Here is a 12,421-nt window from a genome sequence, read left to right on the forward strand (position 1 = left end):
GCAGTTGGCTTCCTCCTCCCTCAGAACTCACAGGAGTCCACTCCCAGGCCTGTGTGGGCCCCAAGGCCAAGGGTGATGGGCTAGACTGCCTAAGCTCCAGATGTCTTTTCTACCCCTGGCTCCTTGTCCTCTCTTCTCCTGCCTGTTTGTCTCGGGGCCTTCTCCTGAGCTTGCTGATGCTTCAGTCCCACTGGGCATCTCCTGGAATTTGCTGGGGGTGCCCCCAACTCTGATTCACATCTTCATTTCCCATAGAACCCAGGAGATCTGGGAGGGTGTACTAGAGTCCTGGGGGCTTACCAGGTGGTGCTAGTGGTAAAGAACCTACCTGCCAGTGCAGGAGACATAAGAGACGTGGGTTCCATCCCTGGATTGGGAAGATCCCTGGAGGAGGGCATGGTGACCAACTCCAGCATTTTTGCCTGGAGAATCCTGTGGACAGAGGAGCCTGGTGGGCTACAGTCCATAGGGTCGAAAAGAGTTGGACACGAAGTCACTTAGCATGCACTAGAAGCAGAGAACATTTCCTGGACCTGCAGTTAAATTCAACAGCTTCCACGGATGTTTGTTGAGCACCTACTATGTGCCAACGTACTTGTGCCTAATATGATTTAAAAAAAAATTCCATGTGAAGATGAAATTTTTAGTCTCTGTGTTTTTTTTTTTTTTTTTTAACAAAGATATGAGGCTAGAGTCACAGAGTTGGAAAGTGGTGGAGTCTGGATTCCAGCCTCCTTCCCAGAGTCATTAGTGCCCTTAATGGAGAGATCCCCAGTGGCAGGATCTATCCTCAAAGAGCTGGTGTTTCTGTCTAGAAAGAAGGGAATGTACCCAAGAGTTTGGAGCAGGAAGAAGACACTGAAGGAGCCTGGGAACCTCCCATGACATCCTGAGGCCCAGCCTAGCCATCCACACCTCCCAGACAGGCATGAGGGTGGAATATATGCTCCCAGAAGAGTGGTGGGTCACTCTCCCTGGAGGTACCAACCCTTTCTTTTCTTATTGTCTTTCTAGGGCCTAATTTTGTCTTCAACTTGTACCAAATCCGGTGAGTAGATTCAGGACAGATCGGAGTGGGATGGGTGGGGGAAGGCTATGTATGCTTGAGAAAGAATCAAAGATGGAGCTCAAACTTATTACTTCCCTTCCCTGTCTCCTCCCCATGGAGGAGCAAGCAAGAGAAAAGGGTGGAGCAGGTTCCACGTAGAAAGTTCCATGAAAGAAAACTTTAACACAGACAGGACATGGAAGATCCTAATGACAGTGATCTACTTAGCATTCACCCCTGGGTGGGCATCATCTGTTCATCCATCCATTCATATATTCACTCACCCATCATTTATTCAGTAAAGATTCTATTGCAGTAAGTATTGTGGCCTTAGTTTCTAAGGGTACAAAGATAACTTGGCATAGTATCTGTCTTTAAGCTGCCCGTGGTGGACACATGCCTGGTTACAGATATAATCTCAGACATAACATGCTGTCCAAAGAGAGGAGCAAATGAAGACAATTGGGGATTCAAGGAGTGTCCTGGGTTATTGCAAGAAGATTCAGAAAGTCCTCCTGTGATAAGTCGTTTCATCTGGTCTCTGCCACACAGCAGGCCTGCTTCTCATCTGGCCCAAGGGTTGGGTAACTCTCATTCCAGAAAATAAGTCAGTGAGTCACTGCTGGAAGTTTTTCCCATGCTCTGGTCCCAGAGAGAGGCCAGGTTCTCAGCCCCAGTAACTTGATTGGATGGTCTCTCTCAGGAACCTGAAGGATCTGGAGATGGGTCCTCCCTTCACCATCAGTGGCCACATTAGCAGTTCAGATGGAGGCTACATGAAGTTCTCAGACAGCCTGGTCTGATGAGGGGAGTGTCAACTTTCTGGAGCCCCAGAGAGGTGAGTGGAACATTGGTGAGCTCCTGAGTGAACCTGATGTCCCAGTGTGGTCCTCAGGTGGTTCAGGCACCCAAGCCTAGCACCAAAGATGGCTTGGAACCCACAGATAATGTGGTTCATCCTCCGGGGAGTGAGTGCTGTAGGAGATGATCTTGAGAGCAAAGACCTGGGATCATGCTGTCCCTGCCTCTTGCTCCACTGGGTCGCTCCTTTTACTCCTGTCCACCTGATCCGTGCCTTTCTTTCCTTTCTAATCAGATGGAAGTTTTTAGAATGGAGCTTTCTATCTCAACCCTTTGCTCTGAGATGAAGGCTCCAGATGGCCACCCTCTCCAAGAAGCATCACTGTAGAACTTCTGAACTTGTTGAACTTTCTAAGCCCAGGAGCCGTTCTTGCTTCCCGGCTGGTGAACCCCATGATCACACCTTTCCTTGCCTGCCTTTAAGCCCATCCCTCTTTGCATCACAGTTGCTTTCTCCCATCTAAACACTTTTCCCTTCCAGCAGTCCCTCATGGACCCTCAGTTTGATTTCTCTCCCATCTCCACATAGGACCCCACACTCAGCTCCTCTATATGTTTCTCCCTCTGCCCATATGTGATGGTTCAGAGCAGCAGTCCCCAATCTTTTTGACATCAGGAACCAGTTTTGTGGAAGACAATTTTTCCACAGATGGGCATGGGGGGTGGTTTCGAGATGATTCAAGCATTTTCATTTATTGTGCAATTTATCTCTATGATTAGTACATCAGTTCCACCTCAGATCATCCGGCTTTAGATCCCGGAAGTTGAGGAGCCCTGGTTTAGAGGAATCCTTTCCAAGACTCATTTCTTTGTCATGTCCCCTTATCTTTTTCTGCAGGAGGAGGCTCCTGGCTCAGAATCCACCCCTCTTGGGCTTCCCCTGCCTTCAACCCCTGGGTCTTCAAGGCCTGGCCTGGCCCCTCTTGTGAACATTGAGGAGTCTTCTCTTGGGACACCCCAGCCTGCAGCATGAGAGTCCCCGGGAGAGTCAGACCTCTGGGAACAAACTCTGTGATGTCACAGCGGCTTTCTCACAGAAACCAAGAGAAGGCCATTTCCTGAGGAGGAGGGGCTGGTTCCTGGGGGGCTCCTGAGCCTGTGGCCACAGGTTCCAGGTGCCCTGGAGAGCAGAGCCCTCCCAGCTGGGCGGCGTGGGTGGGGCTTGGAGATTCCGGAGGGGAGCTCTCCATTGGGCATCCCCAGCCACTTCCCCTGGGGGACTGACACCAGGGCCAGAAAACCTGTCATAGCCTCCACAGGCAAAGTCATGTGGGAGGAAGGGTCATTCCAGATGCTTTTAAACCTTCCTACCAGAAGCCAACTTCTCCTGAGAGCTGTATACTGAGCTTAGGCCTTGACTCTGCCCTGCCCCCCTCTGCCCTGGGTTCTGGCACTTTCCGCAAGTCCCCCCACCTCACTACCCAACCCCTCATGCCCTCCCACACATCTGTCCACCACCTGTGTCTGTTTCCCTTGCTACTGACCAGCGTCTGTGCCTCCCAGACAATTTTGAGGGCAGTACTGAGAACAGTCTAGAGACAAATTCTTATTTTTAGGTTCCTGTGATGGGGAGGGCCTGGTGTAGATAGCTGTCTCTCCCATGTACTCCGTTTCCTGTGCAAGGCCTGCCTTGTAATGTGGAAAGTGGACCAGAAATGGTGAGAATGGGGGAAGAGGAACCTAGATTAGCCTGAAATAAACCAGATAATGCACATGGGAAATCAACAACCAAGTATAGCTTAGTGGACAGAACAGTTAGTTCATGAGTCATGACTCCTTCCTCCAGTCTATACCTTACTGGACCTGAGGTGGGGCCCAAACTGGGATGTCAGCTTGCATGCTAAGCTGCTTCAGTTGTGTCTGACTCTGTGCGATCCATGGACTGTAGCCTGCCAGGCTCCTGTTCACGGGATTCTCCAGGCAAGAATACTGGAGTGGGTTGCTGTTTCCTTCTCCGGGGGGTCTTCCCAAGCCAGGGATTGAACCTGTGTCTTCTGCATTGGCAGACGGGTTCTTTACCACTAGCGCCTCCTGGGAAGCCCCGGGATGTCACTTTAGTAGGTACTTTATGCAGCATTGTTCAGTCCAGAGGGACTGAATTCCTGAGGCAGCTGTGGATGGAGCAGGGTCTAATGGAGGTCCTGCCATTGGTGAAAACAGCAGTTAGAGCTACCAGCCACTGGTCTCCCTGATGATGTCCCAGAACAAGGCCAATAATATACAGAGGCCCAAGACCATAATAGGTGAAGAGAAAAGTCACATTTGTCCTCCTGTCCTCTCTTTTCTGAAGCCTGGTTTCTTTCTTGTTTTGGATTTTAACAGATTGACTCGCCAGGGCCTGGGGGCCATTCTCCCGACAGAGCCAGGTTACAACTTAATAAGCCAAGTCTCTGCCTTTGGAGGTCTTTGGCTGGGCCCCAACTCCTCTATTCCTGGGTAGGTGGAGGTGGGGAGGGGCCCCCTAGACTCTGGACCCCTCCCTTCCTTGAAGGCCCATTGGGAGAGGTGTGGGGAGGGGCTAAGGGCTGACCTGGTGCCCTTCCTCCTTGCATTTCAGTTCTGAGGGCTGAGCACCATTGCTTAACCCAAGGGGGTGTCCAGTATCAGTAAACGCTCAGCTGCGCCCTGCTCAGTGTGGATCCTGGGTCTGCAGCCCTGGCAGGGCCTCCCTAACCCCTGAAAGTGACCTGGGGAAACCTCAAAGGCTAGGGTCCTGGGCCCAGGTGGTCTTGGCCCCAGGTTTGATGGCTGCAGGTAGGGAGACAGGGACAGCTGCCCTAGGCTGGGAGAATGGAGGGTATTTCCTATCCTGGGGAGCGGAACTGAGACCCCGCCACTTCCTCTTTTTGGGTCCTCTGACGTGTTCCCTGTCCTCTCTGCCTCCCCCTCGTTTTCCTCACTTCCGGTGTCTGACTGGCTAATGCAGCTTTCTTTACCCTGGACTCTACATCTTTCTGTTGGGGGCAGATTCCAGCTCATTCAGAAATGGCGAGGGAGCAGATGTCTAGAAATCTGGCTCCAAGTCTGGTTATTTGCTGGGCACCTTGACCCATGGCGATGCCAGCACCGCCCCCGCCACCCAGGCCCTCCCCTTCCTCGTAACTTTTCTTCACCTCCCTGGCCCCAGGAGCCAGGAGGCAGTCATGGACAGCCCGCAGTTCTGTGGACTGGCTGTTCCCAGGCCACTGACTGACACCCTGTTCCTCTTTGGAGTCTTTGCCAAGGCTGTTCTCCTGCCTAGAATGCCTTCTCCCCCCAACCCCCACCCCCGGCCACATCTAATCTCCATGGTTGGCTCAAGTCTCATCTTTCCTGTGGCTTCCCTTGGACTCTAGACTTGATGCCACCCAAGCAGGCAGGGTTAAGTCCCACAGGTTTTTAGTAACCATTAAAAGTGGAGTCAATAGGAGGTGCTTAATAAATGCCAGCTGAGTGGAAGGAAACACCCACTGTGGCCACAGAAGCCTGCCTGGTGCTAGAGAAAGATGCCCAGGTGACATGAGGAAGAGAAGAAACTGCTTATACAGTGCAGAGTCTGCAGAGTGCAGTGCACTTCCACACACACCACTGTGTCTTGAGCCTGGTGGCAACCTTGTGATGTGGAGATGACTATCAGTCTCATTTTACATATAGAGAGATTGATGCTCAGAGAGTTGGTATTCTTTGCCTAAGGCTGCACAGCCAGCAACTGACAGAGGCAAGGCCTCATGGATACAGCCCGACCTCTGGGCTTGGAGGGAGGAGCACTGTAGAACAGGGTCTGGGGTAGAACCTGTCCTGCCATGCTCTGTGGTCACGGGCAGTCACTTCACCATCCTGGGATTAAATTGCAGCATCTGACACTTAAGGGACTACTTCCTCAAGACCCCTCTCTGTTACTTGAAGCAGAAAAAGAGTCCTATCTTTTTTTTTTCTTTTCCAAATCTCTGGGCTCTCTGAGAATTGGGCCATAAAGAAAGCAGAATGCCGAAGAACTGATGCCTTCAAACTGTGGTGCTGAAGAAAACTCTTGAGAGTTCCTTGGACAGCAAGGAGATCATACCAGTCTATCTTAAAGGAAACCCTGAATATTCATTGGAAGGACTGAGGCTGAAGCTGAAGCTCCAATACTTTGGTCACTTGATTCGAAGAGTGACTCATAGGAAAAGACCCTGATGCTGGGAAAGACTGAGGGCAGGAGGAGAAGGGGACAACAGAAGATGAGATGGCTGGATGGCATCACTGATGCAATGAACATGAACTTGGGCAAACTCTGGGAGATGGTGAGAGCAAGGAAGGCCTGGAGTGGTGCAGTCCATGGGGTCATGAAGAGTCAGATGTGACTAGGCGACTGAATAACAACTCTGTGTTTAGTGCCACAGAGCTGGCACTTAGTAGGCATACCATAATTTGAGTGGCTGCCTATAGCAGAAAAGAGAAGAGAAAACTCCCTAGGGCACTCTGTTGTCTTCTCTGTGAGTGACAGTGCTGCTTTCCCCGTTTAATCCCACTTCTCTGTGATCTGCTGAGCGTTGCTTATCTTTTGGAGCACTCTGCCAGAAGAGCCAGTTGTGTGTGGCCCTGGTGTGTGGCCATTCCCATCCAGGCTGGATTCTCCAGAGGTGAGCTTTTGCACTCTCCTTAGTGGATTCTGACTTCCTGTATCTGAGGAGCCTGGGCAGTACTATATTTCATGGCCACTGACCAAAAATGCCCTGCAGGCTCGTTTCACACCCAGCTTCTCACCAACAAGAGCTTCTTCAGGTGTTCAGGCATCGGGATCCGTTGTGAACTTTGAAAAAGGAAAAAGATGGAAAATCATCCACATTGTCGTAAACTGTGCTTCCAGCTAAATGAGTGTTTCCTTATATAGCATGTGCAGAGTCACGGAAAATTATATTCCTGCTTCTCTGGTGGCTCAATAGTAGAAGAACCCACCTGCAATGCAGGAGACGTGAGTCGGGAAGATCCCTGGAGAAGGAAATGGCTACCCACTCCAGTATTCTTGCCTGGAGAATCCCATGGACAGAGGAACCTGGCGAGCTACAGTCCATGGGGTCATAAAGAGTTGAATATGACTTAGCAACTAAACCACCACAGTTCAGTGCATTTCATACACAAAAGAGGCACGTATAAAGTGTAGTGATAACTCTCTAACACAGGAGGTGGCAGCTGAAAGGTGATGGCTGCAGTTCCCTTTGACCCTGATAGTTTAGGATCCTAAATATGACTTTGTCTTTTTTTTGACCCTGGCTAAGACCGATGAGTACTGAAGACTGGACCATTTCCAACCTATCCCTTCTTGAGCAGGAAGGTGAAACACTAACACACACCTCGGATTAGTGCAAGACAGGGACTTCAAATGCACTGTCTCATTTCATCCTCCCCGTCTCCCAGGCTAGGGAACAGAGGCTCAGGGTCTGGAGAAAAGATTTGCTTAAGGCCAGGTAAGACTGTATTTTCTTTGTAACTCTTCCTCACTTTTAGCCTCTGCCCAAACTAGCAGCTCTCCGAGATCCCTGGCCCCCAAGGAAGCAGGCCCCTCCCTCTGGTCTCTCATCTCTTTTCCAGCCCCCTGGTGTGCTGAGAAGGACTTCTCAGAAGCCAGGGCTCTCCAGGCCCTGTCCTCAGCTGTGAGTTTCTCATCGACCCATTCTTCAATCTTTCTTTTACTTTTTATACTCCCTTTCACCTCCAAATCATCAAATTCTGCTTATTTTTTTAAATTTTAAAGCAAGATTTTAAAAATATATAATTTATTAATTCTTGGGTCTTTGTTGCTGTGTGGGCTTTTCTCTAGTTTTGGGGAGAGGAGGCTAATCTGTAGTTGTGGTGCATGGGCTTCTCAGTGGTGGCTTCTCTCATTGTGGAGGACAGGCTCTGGGGGAGCATGGGCTACAGTTATTGTGGCTCATGAATTCTAGAGCACAGGCTTAATAGTTGTGGCTCATGGACTTAGCTGCTCCGTGCCATGTGGGATCTTCCCAGACCAGGAATGGAACCCACATCTCCTGCATTGGCAGGCAGTGTCTTTACCACTGAGCCACCAGGGAAGCCCAATTCTGCCCATTCTTTATGTCAGCTCAATTTTCACTTCTCCAGAGGAACTCCTTCAAGACCTATGGACCTCCTTGTCTTTTAGTCCTTAATTCCAGATACTCTCCTGTAACCTAATTATTGATCATTCCCTTGTATTCATTCATTCTTACAGTTTCTTTAACAGGTCAAGAACTGTGCTAGGCACTATGAGGGAATACATTCCCTCTTGAGAGTAACCTCACTCTCCCCTACTTGATGGGTACTTCTTGCTGGCAAAATTCAGAACTTACACCTATTCTAAGTTCTTTATGGTGCCTTGTACAGCTCTGACCATAGCCAGTGACTCCTCAGGAAATTATGTTGTAGGAATCTTCAGTCTCTTCGGGGAATCTTGGTTGTTGCTTCATCCCTGGACCAATCCTGGGTGCTCTGAAAAACCGGAACTTTTGATTCTGTCTTCCCAACCTCAACCCTTTGATCATCCAGCGACATAAATCTGGAGAAGGTGCAGATCTTCTATTTGAGTTTTTCTATTTGAGGGTTAAACTAAGGGATGGCCAAACCCATGAAGAAGCTGGGCAGGTGAGGAGGGGGCTCTGAACTTCTGTAGCTCCCTTTCCAGTTTTAAGGACCTTGCCCCATGCCAGTGTCTTCCTGCTCCTCTCTCTGGCCCAGGGTTCTGAGAACCTCAAAGTGGGAGCAGATGGGTCTTTCCTTACAGTATTTTTAAAAGTGCTTAGTGATCAAAAAACCATCTAGAAGCAGTGATATTTAAGCAGTTCTAGTACAAAACAGGAAGCCAGTGGCCTGGTGAATTCTCACACTTGGGGACCAGAAGTGAAAATGTTCTGCCTGCCCAGAGCAGCAGCAGGTCAACAAAACAACAGGTGGGGTGGTGCTGGAGGCCCTGCCAGACTCCCTGTCTTCTGGGTTGTCCCTGCAGAGCCTTGGGGGCTATCTCCCCTTCTCCAATGCCTAGGAGGAGGTTTCTCATACACAGGCAGGGGGCCATGGGGAGGGAGAGGGGTGGAAAATGTAAGAAGCCTCATCTTCAGGTCTAGCCCCAGTAGCTGGTGGGCCCCAGGTGCCTTGTTTGTAATAAGGTTGCCGCTGGACTTGAGGATTCTGAGGTCCCCTCCAGCTGCAAGGCTGTTTCAGAGTGTGGGTGACTTCAGTTCCATGGGGCTGGGGGAGGGGGGCAGGAGACGAGGTAGGCAGAGACACCTGAATGTGTTGCATATGTGTGCTTTGTGTGTGTGTGTGTGTGCTGCAGAGGTGAGCCAAGGAAGACAGGGATGTCTTGTTGCCTGCTGTATTCCCAGAGGGCCTGCCCATGACTAGTGTTCAATGAATGTTTGCTGAAGGGGTGAATGGCTGCCTGCTCAATGTTTTCATGGTCCCCTACCTTGCTTCCTGACCACATCCCCTTGCTCTAGGCTTCCTGTTTAGTCTGTAGCCCTGAGTACCTTCAGTACCTAAGAGCTATAGGGTGAAAATAGCAGGGAAGGGAATAATCATGGTATAATGTGACTAAATCAAGATGATAAGCCTGAAAACAAAATCAAATTTATGTACTACCTGCTTTCTTTTGGTGCTAATGTCTGCCAAGTATCCATTCAGCCCCAGGCTACTGTTACCATCATTGCTATCTCATGTTGGATATTATTTCTTCGACATATTTCACATGCATTTCTCTGTGAAGAAATCCGTTTGTTCAGGCATTCACTTATTCATCAAAAATGTGTTGAGCACCTAGGCTATATATTAGCCACTGGTTTAGCATGAAGGATACAGAGATAAACCAAGAGGAGTCTCTGTCTCCAAGAGCTCAGGTTGAAATGAGTACTGCATGTTGTAGGCACAATGACAGCAGTTGCCCAGCGAATTCAGGAGCAGAGTCATTGAGAATATTCTCTCCATTTGGCAGATGAGAAGACTGGGGCCCAGAGTTGACAAGATAAGATTAAGCTAGGGCTTCCCTGGTGGCTCAGATGGTAAAGTGTCTGCTTGCAGTGCGGGAGACCCAGGTTTGATTCCTGGGTCAGGAAGATCCCCTGGAGAAGGAAACAGCAACCCGCTCCAGTATTCTTGCCTGGAAAATCCCATGGATAGAGAAGCCTGGAAGGCTACAGTCCATGGGGTCGCAAAGAGTCAAACGTGACTGAACGACTTAACTTTCAGTTTCAGGTGAGGGTAGAACTCAGGTCTCCTGAGATCTGTTCCATTCCTAAGCACTCTTTACACTCCCTGGGTTTGTCACCTCTTCCCTTTTACCCTTGGGGCATCTCTAGACCAACCACCTTGCCTTGGAAGCCTGTCCATGCAGCCTGAGTGGACAGATGGACACTTGTGCCATGTGAGTGTCTTGCTTTCTTCACTCTGTTACAGCATGCTGCAGCACTTGTTCTGCTACACGTGTGGTCTCTTTGTCCCCTGTTTGAATTGTGGGCTCAGATCTTACAATATTTCAAGTTTTGGGAGAGTCTCCCAACCTCACTTAGCATCATCTAATAAACTGTGTATTTTACTCCTTTCAATTCAGTCCAACAAATGTGCATTGAACATTCTAGCTGGACCAAATGCTCCTGCCGTGACCCCCATGCATGTCTCCATCACAGCAGGTTCAGCTGATGCCTCTTATGACCCCGTACATCTTCTTGGCTCCACACCTAGTTCTGGCCAGTTCTGAGTGGGCTCCAACTGACTTTGTGCTGATAAGTCTCTTCTCCAGTGCCCACTGCACATCACTTGCTTCCTGCCCTGGCTCCTCCTGTTCCGGCAAAGCCCACACAGCACCTTGCACAGGACCCTGAGAATGCAGAGGAGTCAACATCTCTGCAGGAACCTCAAGCAGGGGAATTCAGGAACTGATGGATCAGGACTTCTGTTCTCAGGGGATGTTTGGAGGAGGACTCTCTGTATGCTCCAATTAACATTCCGGTGGGATCAATTGCTCCCAGCATGACCAGTTTGATAAACTATTCTTGTTTTGGCTTTTCCTTCTCCTGGTCCCTTGCTCTTGTTCCCTGTGCTTAACTTCTAAATAAACTACCTTCCCACAAGTCCTTGAATCAGGCTCTGCTTCTGAATGGAGAAGTTTAGGCTGCCAGCAATGACTTCCTTATATTGCAAACCTGTCTGTATTCATTTATGTACTTGCTCGCTCATTCATTCCATCCCCAAATACAAACTGAGCGTCTACATTCTAGGTTTGGGAATGTAGGAGTAAATGAAAGAGATAAAGTCCCTGCTTTCACATATCTTATATTTTCTTGGGAGTGACAGGCTATGAGCAAATAAACATATAAATAGATCATATCATTTTAGATAATGATAAGTGCTCTGAAGGCAAAAAGCTGGAGATGGAGGGATAGAACAGAGTTGGGGAGGATACTTGGATAGGGTGGTCAGTGAAGACTTCTCCAAGGAGGCTCCATTTGAGGAGACACTTGAATCAAATGAGGAGGGCATTCAGGAGAAGACCTGGGAGGAACAAGGGCTAATGACCTGAGATAGACATTAGACTGAAGCAGAGTGGGCAGGGGGAGATTGCAGGAGGTATGTCAGGAGAGTGGGCAGATACCAGCTCATCTGGACTTTACCAAGATCAAAGGAGAGGGCTTCCAGCAGAGGAATAACATGACCTGAGTCATATGTTATGAAGATCATGTAGGTTACTGTACTAGATTAAGTATACTGTACAAATCACACTGGATTAGATTAAGGGAGCAGGAGTGGAAGCGGAGGGGCAGGAAGGGGATGAACAGTGGTCCAGGTGAGACAAGACAAGACAATGGATTTGACCAGGATAATACTGTGGGGGTGGTGATAAGTGATTGGATTCACCTATTTGGAAGGTAGAGCTGATTAGGACCTACCTGGTGGATCAGATGTGGGTTGTGGAAGAATGACTCCTGATTTTTTGTTATGAACAACTAGGTAAATGACGGTGCCATTTGGAGGGGAAGACTTGGGGAGGAATGAGTGTGTGAGGGAGTCAAGAGTTCTGTTTTAGGCGTATTTTTGAGATGCGTGCTAGACATCTAAATGGAGCTGCTCAGGGGGCATTAGAATTCAGAAGTCCTGCTCAGACTTTTGGAAGTCATCAGCATCCAGATAGCATTTAAATGTATGGACTGGGAGATATCCTCTAGGAGTAGTGAGGAGAGAAGGGTTGAGTTTAACAGAACAAGCAGCAAGTCATCAAGTTGTCCTCCAAAGGAGTGACTCTCAGACTTTGATGTGTACGTGAATCGCCTGAAACTTGATTATTTGTAACTTACTGACTAAGCAGGTCCCTGGGCACTAGCCTTAGAAATTCTGAGCCTTGGAGAGAAGCTTAGGAAGACAAGTAGCCCCAGATGGTTTAAATGTAGGTTATACTTTGAGAAACTGTTCTGGGGGATAGGTAGAGGGTGGGAAGGGGAGGACAAGAATAGTGCTAGCGTTGGGGTGACTAGATAGCAGGATCCTAAAGAATGTTTCTGTTCTCTC

The 12,421-nt window shown here is 49.1% G+C and overlaps 1 protein-coding gene across 1 annotated transcript in view; it reads left to right on the forward strand.

Moving 5' to 3' along the window:
• SMIM35 (small integral membrane protein 35) overlaps positions 1-1,886 on the forward strand; it is a 49,536-nt gene extending 47,650 nt beyond the window's left edge. Inside the window, exons 3-4 of the mRNA XM_070384149.1 lie at positions 1,015-1,048; positions 1,752-1,886. Of these exons, the coding sequence (XP_070240250.1) occupies positions 1,015-1,048; positions 1,752-1,851 (134 nt within the window). The 3' untranslated portion in view covers positions 1,852-1,886. The remainder of the gene's footprint in view (positions 1-1,014; positions 1,049-1,751) is intronic.
• The last annotated feature ends 10,535 nt before the right edge of the window (positions 1,887-12,421 follow it).

Source organism: Bos mutus, chromosome 15 (assembly GCF_027580195.1).
Source record: "Bos mutus isolate GX-2022 chromosome 15, NWIPB_WYAK_1.1, whole genome shotgun sequence".
Taxonomy (NCBI): Eukaryota; Metazoa; Chordata; class Mammalia; order Artiodactyla; family Bovidae; genus Bos; species Bos mutus.